General features: G+C 52.6%; 1 protein-coding gene across 3 annotated transcripts; it reads right to left on the reverse strand.

Annotated features, from left to right (window-relative positions):
* Positions 1-3,001: 3,001 nt before the first annotated feature.
* Positions 3,002-3,556, reverse strand: Grem1 (gremlin 1, DAN family BMP antagonist). Of its 3 annotated transcripts, none has more exons than XM_042687997.1 (2): positions 3,530-3,556; positions 3,002-3,319 (listed from the first exon to the last, which is right to left on the reverse strand). In XM_042687997.1, exons 1-2 carry the CDS (start codon positions 3,554-3,556, stop codon positions 3,002-3,004), a joined length of 345 nt encoding a protein of 114 aa, XP_042543931.1. The 3 variants fall into 3 exon arrangements, with proteins under 3 accessions (XP_042543931.1, XP_042543930.1, XP_042543929.1); XM_042687996.1 differs by having other exon boundaries at positions 3,443-3,556; XM_042687995.1 differs by having other exon boundaries at positions 3,002-3,556.
* Between the last annotated feature and the right edge of the window lie 356 nt (positions 3,557-3,912).

The following is a 3,912-nucleotide window of genomic DNA, read 5'->3' on the forward strand; positions in this document are numbered from 1 at the left end:
ACACACAAAAAGGAGAGGTTTAATTTATTGGTTGCTATTTGGCAAAGACTATACAGAACATTATGGGGGATAAAAATAAGATTCTAGTTACAGATTGATAAAACCCGAGGCCAGATTAGCTTTTATGAGACTGCAGTGATACCTTCTCGCTGAGCAAGGGACTTCAGTCACAGTCTATAGAACCTTTTGTTGTTTAAAAATGATTAAAGAAGTCGCAATACATTATGTCTATATTAAATATCTTGAAGAATGACTAATCGATACAACTTCTTTCACGCTTTGGCATCAACTGGTCACTTAGAACCGTTCTTTCCATACACTTTTCATTCTTCCTTACGGAATTCCACTGTAAACCATCCATCATTATCTGCTTGTATACATATAACATGTCCCTCAAAATAACATTCAAATCTGTTTTAATATTGCTACAGAAATGGTGACCTTGAAGCAACATTCAGTTTAAACAGACAAAAGCTCAGACACCTGCCAATGTGTTATGTTTCCCTCCAACCTGACCAACATACAATGCACCAGCTCCTTCACTGCCCAACTCCAAGGAAGTCATAGAAAGGAGAAGAATGCTTGAAGTCACAGTGACCACAGGACTTGAAGTAATAATTACATTAAATAACCATAACTCTTTGCTTACATTCCACACAGTGGAAATTATCCTTTCCTCCGGATTTTTCACTAATAAATTTTAACTTTGAAGAACTAAAGTAACAAAAACAACTTACAGATTTTCAGGATGTGTTTTTTTTTTTCCTCTTTTAATGTTTGGCACTAGTTTAATAGGTCAGCTCAAGATCACAAGTGTCTTGCCATAACATATTCTACTTTAATAATGAAATATATTATATATATAGTAACATGATTGGTGACTCCAGTAAAATAAGTAACAGATAGGGCATTTTCAATAATTGTTGAATGACAGCTTGTGCTAGTCTTAAAATAGGCAAAGTTTTGTTTAAAAAAAAAAAAAAAGCAGATGTTTGGCCTCTGTGGCTACTGCTGTGCTTTTAGGGTATTTGTGCTGCTGGTTATTCCAGAGGTTAATTTTGAGGACATTTTCTTCACTTGAGCCAGGTCGCACTTACATGACTGTGGGACCAGGCCTGAGAGACGCTGCCCGCGGCAGCCATCAGATTTCAACAGAATCGCACGCTTGCGGCAGAACGGAAACAACAGGAATTCAAGGCTGGCGCGTTCTGAATATCATATTCCTTCTCTGGTGAGGTTTTATATTTACAGTGCTCTCTCCCTTTCTTTTCCTCTCGCTTGCCCTCACAATTCACGAATGTGTTTAAACAAATCCATCCTGTGTTTTATAGTTGGATGACAGGAATGGTACAGAGATTTAGGGCAGGGACATACAGTGGATACAAGGCACGCAGACTACGCACAAATTCACCTAGTGTGGAATCATCAGTAGCAACTATTAAAGTTTTAAGAGTAGACTCAACTTTTTGTGTGTTCAGGAGAAACTCTGTTTAGTTGTTGGATGTGAGAACACTAGACCAACACACAACAATAAGAGAAAATAATAATAATAAAAGCAGCTTCTTTAACTTCAGTGGCCCTGGTGGGCCACTGCACCCCATGTCTGCCATGTTTATTTTCTAAATGTCACCGGACTTGGCTAGTGAGACGGAGGAGATAGAGGCCTGGAGGCTGGTTGCATGTGGGCTAGTCTCAGGAGAACGGCGTGGCCAGATCCACCGTGTAGTGAGGTTCGTGGCACGCTGCTCACCGGCCGTTCTGTAAACTCAGTCACCACCGCAAGCCGCCCCGGCATGCTCAGAGGGCAGGACTTCCGGTGGCAGGCGTGGGACGAGATGCGGGACCCACTGGTGGTGAGTGGATGCCTGCAAGCCCACTGCGCTCCGTACAGAGGAGTTCAAATCCCACGCGCAGCCTGCAGGCAGGAGGCTGGCTCCCGGAGGCCTGGCCCCTCCTCCCCGATGCAGCCTCCCAACCACGGGCGTCACCAGCACAGACTGCTAGCTACAATGGAGCAGTAAACGCTCGCATCTTAGACTCTTCTGGAATTGTCAGGGGTACTCAGCAGAGGTGAACTTTTATCCTGTAGGGCAGTTTCCCTCTGAAGCATTGTGCATGAATAATGGAAGGGCAAGGCAGCCAAGGAGAAAAGCTATCAGAGCTCAGCCAGGGAGGGTTTGTTTCCGCCCATCCCTGTGTAGCAGCTTCTGGACTGGGCCACCTGTCCTTGAGGAGAGCCTGCCTTGGTTCATCTCCCTCTGTTTTGAAATGTTGGGTTGGTCAGTGTTACAGTGTTGTGCTGGGTTACAACTAGTCTCAGTAGATCGCAGTGACAGAAGCTAAGGATTCTTGGCTACCTTCTTCCTTATCCGGTCACCTGTGTTCTCTTAAAATACCAGGAGAAGCCTTGCCCTGAGGCGCGGCCTCTGCCTCGAGGGAGCCTTTCCGGTCTGCGCTCACGGCCCTGCGGAGCTGGCCGCGGCCCACGTTCCCTTTCGGGTGCCTGTGTCCTGGACCACAGCAGCCTGGCCCAGATCTGGAGGTCCTTCCCACACCCGCGGTCCAGCGAGCTCATTTAGAAACCCTGGCAGACGCGAGAGGAGGCTGAAGTCGCCGCTGAGACCCTTCCACAGACTGGAGTGTGAGTGGAGGAGGAGAGCAAGCCGCATCGCAGCACCGGCCGGGAGGAGGGACGCGAGCGTGTGGTGTCGCGTCTCCGGCCCTCAGAGCGTGGGGGGCCGGGGAGAAGGGGGGCCCAGCCGTGAGCCCCGCGGTGTGAGCGTGTCAGACCTCCCCCTTCCAAGCCAGCCACAGCAGAGGCCCGGGCCACAGATGGGTCCTTCTGGCGTCCGAAAACACTCACGGGCACTACGTGTGCCCGCGCACACATGGCACACAAGCAGGCGGCCAGGAGGCGGCCGCCGGCCCTCCCGGCCTCTAGGTTAGAGCAGGAGGAAGGGGAGGTCTGGCCCGGCTCTGGCCGGCGGGGTGGGCTGCGGGGCTAGTCCAGGTCGATGGAGATGCACCGGCACTGCTTCACGCGGGTGACCCTCCTCTTCTTGGTGGGCGGCTGCAGCTGAGGGCAGTTGAGGGTGACGGTCATGGTGGTGAAGGCCTTGGGCTTGCAGAAGGAGCAGGACTGGAAGGAGCCCTCCTCCCTGCGCACGTGCCTGGGGATGTAGAAGGAGTTGCACTGGCCGTAGCAGAAGCGGTTGATGATGGTGCGGCTGGTGCAGCCCTCCTCGTGGACCGTCTGCTTCAGCGGCTGTGTCTTGCACCAGTCCCGCTTCAGGTACTTGCGCTCCGTCACGTGCAGGGCCTCTTGGCTGGACTCCAGGACCTCCTCCCCGGGCATGGCTGGGCCCCGCCCGTGGCCCCGGCCTCGGCCCCTGGAGCCGGGCTGCTGGACCGACTGAGTCTGCTCCGAGTCATTGTGCTGGGCCTTGTCGGGGGGCGGGATGGCCCCCTGGGACCCCTTCTTTTTCCCCTCGGCCGCTGGTAGCAGGGTCCCCCAGAGGAGAAGCAACGCTCCCACAGTGTAGGCCGCACGGCTCATGCTGGAGGAGGGAGACACAGAAATGGAAGAAGTCAGTTCTTTCACAGTGAACAGTAGCACCCGCCTGGCGTGGCCCCTGCGGGCCGCAGGTGGCTGTGTCACACCTCTAGGGACGGGACCGGCCTTTCCCGTTACACTGCCGGCCCTGAGGCTGTGAGGTGACCACTGCCCCCCCCCAATCCTCCTGGACTCTGACACCTTTAAGTCCGACTCCGCCTATGGTCACGTTGCAGCATTCGTTATTGTATTTGACAGTATGAACAGACAGCATGCGGCTGGCAGAGGCCCAGAGGACACAGCGCCCGCCCCCCGTGGTGAACACGCTCCCGCTTTCCCAGGGGTACAGTTTGTCATCG

The sequence above is a fragment of the Dipodomys spectabilis genome, unplaced genomic scaffold (genome assembly GCF_019054845.1).
Source record: "Dipodomys spectabilis isolate Male_0828 unplaced genomic scaffold, ASM1905484v1 ptg000108l, whole genome shotgun sequence".
Lineage (NCBI taxonomy): Eukaryota > Metazoa > Chordata > Mammalia > Rodentia > Heteromyidae > Dipodomys > Dipodomys spectabilis.

Bases quoted from the DNA above. Each gene is read 5' to 3' on its own strand.
- Grem1 (XM_042687995.1), bottom strand. From the start codon at position 3,556: ATGAGCCGTGCGGCCTACACTGTGGGAGCGTTGCTTCTCCTCTGGGGG.